Source organism: Priapulus caudatus, unplaced genomic scaffold, assembly GCF_000485595.1.
Source record: "Priapulus caudatus unplaced genomic scaffold, Priapulus_caudatus-5.0.1 Scaffold1484, whole genome shotgun sequence".
Lineage (NCBI taxonomy): Eukaryota > Metazoa > Priapulida > Priapulimorpha > Priapulimorphida > Priapulidae > Priapulus > Priapulus caudatus.
Window position 1 is genome coordinate 12337 of NW_014578545.1, and position 1565 is coordinate 13901.

General features: G+C 36.3%; 1 protein-coding gene across 1 annotated transcript in view; it reads right to left on the reverse strand.

Moving 5' to 3' along the window:
• Nucleotides 1-1565, reverse strand: part of LOC106816780 (probable G-protein coupled receptor 158) — a 31594-nt gene that overhangs the window by 1141 nt on the left and 28888 nt on the right. Inside the window, exons 15-16 of the mRNA XM_014821404.1 lie at nt 992-1097; nt 175-360 (exon numbers count right to left, since the gene is read on the reverse strand). Coding sequence (XP_014676890.1) covers nt 175-360; nt 992-1097 — 292 coding nt within the window. The remainder of the gene's footprint in view (nt 1-174; nt 361-991; nt 1098-1565) is intronic.

A 1565-nucleotide genomic window follows, 5' to 3' on the forward strand; every position in this document is an offset into this window, starting at 1 on the left:
AGAGAAAGCGAGAGAGAGAGAGCGTAAGAGGGAAAGAAATAAAGAGAGAGAGAAAGCCAGAGAGAGAGAGAGCGTAAGAGGGAAAGAAATAAAGAGAGAGAACGCGAGAGAGAGCGTAAGAAGAAAATAAATAAAGAGAAAGAAGGGAAGAGAGAGAGAGAGACAGCCACCGACCTTTATATCTTCAGGATCCATGTCGGCAATGTTAACCTCTCCGATGTCAACGTCACCATTTCCCGCGAAGCCATCTTGTAGCTTCATTGTTTCCGGGGTCATGTGATCGCTGATGTCTGCAGACGAGAACGCACGACCCCGATTCCCGCTATACTCGTCCTCATCTTTCTTGTGGGCGTACCAAATCTAGAAGAACAGAAATTATAGTTACATTTTAAATTACATTTTGAATAAAAACAACAACGTTATACATTATATTAATATAGGCCCTACTATAATTATTTACTAGTTTATTATACTGTAAATTATATTTAATATTATGTAATTATATACTTTATATGCCGTTATACTTATAGCTGTCATATTGCATTAGCAAATCGTTCTAAATTTTTATGTTAAGTAACTTGATATGCTGTCAAAGCAAATCTATAGACGAATCGAAATTGCAGTTTACATTTATCTATATTTTGCGACAGCAACGTCTCTGTATCATATTTTATTAGCTCTCATCATATAATTATACGTTTACTTTAACACACATAAATTATATAATATATATTTAATGTCATAATTATAATTATATAATTTATATACCGTTATACTTATAACTGTCATATTACACAAGCAAATTCTCTGCTTTTCTCATGCTCTATATTTAGTGCCGCGTGCAAGCATATAACGTACACAGCTTCGATTTCACGCATACTCCATGTACTATGCATTTCTATATATTATTATATTATTTACATTACATCTTAATATTAAATTAAATATTATTTTACTATCTATAATGTGAATTATTGATTGATTATCGAACCTTTGGTCCGAAAATCAATATGATCATCAGCGTCACGGTAAGCTGACATCGGACAAAATACATCAGGTAGATATAGTCTGGATTCACGACCAGCCAGAGAAAATGCCTGAAATAATCGATCAAATCAATCAATCATCAATCAAATAATCACCTGGGGTTCGTTGTCAGAACACAAGTCTTAAAATGACATAGGTTTTGTAGTGAACGTGTATCAATGGAATTATTGCCCGCTAACTGAGAATGTTTAAATGAGAATTTTTTACAATTCACATACAATACAAAATTACGAATATTTCACAAAGAAAAGTTTACGCGAAGAAACGCGTGTACTGTTGCTCTTTCTCTCTCTCTCTCTCTCTCTCTCTCTCTCTCTCTCTCTCTCTCTGTCTCTCTCTCTCTCTCTCTCTCTGTCTCTCACGCACTCTCCCACTCTCTGTCTCTCTCTCCCGCACTCTCTCTCTTTCTCCCTCGCTATCTCTCTCTCTCTCTCACTTTGTCTCTCACGCACTCTCCCACTCTCTGTCTCTCTCTCCCGCACTCTCTCTCTTTCTCCCTCGCTATCTCTCTCTCTCTC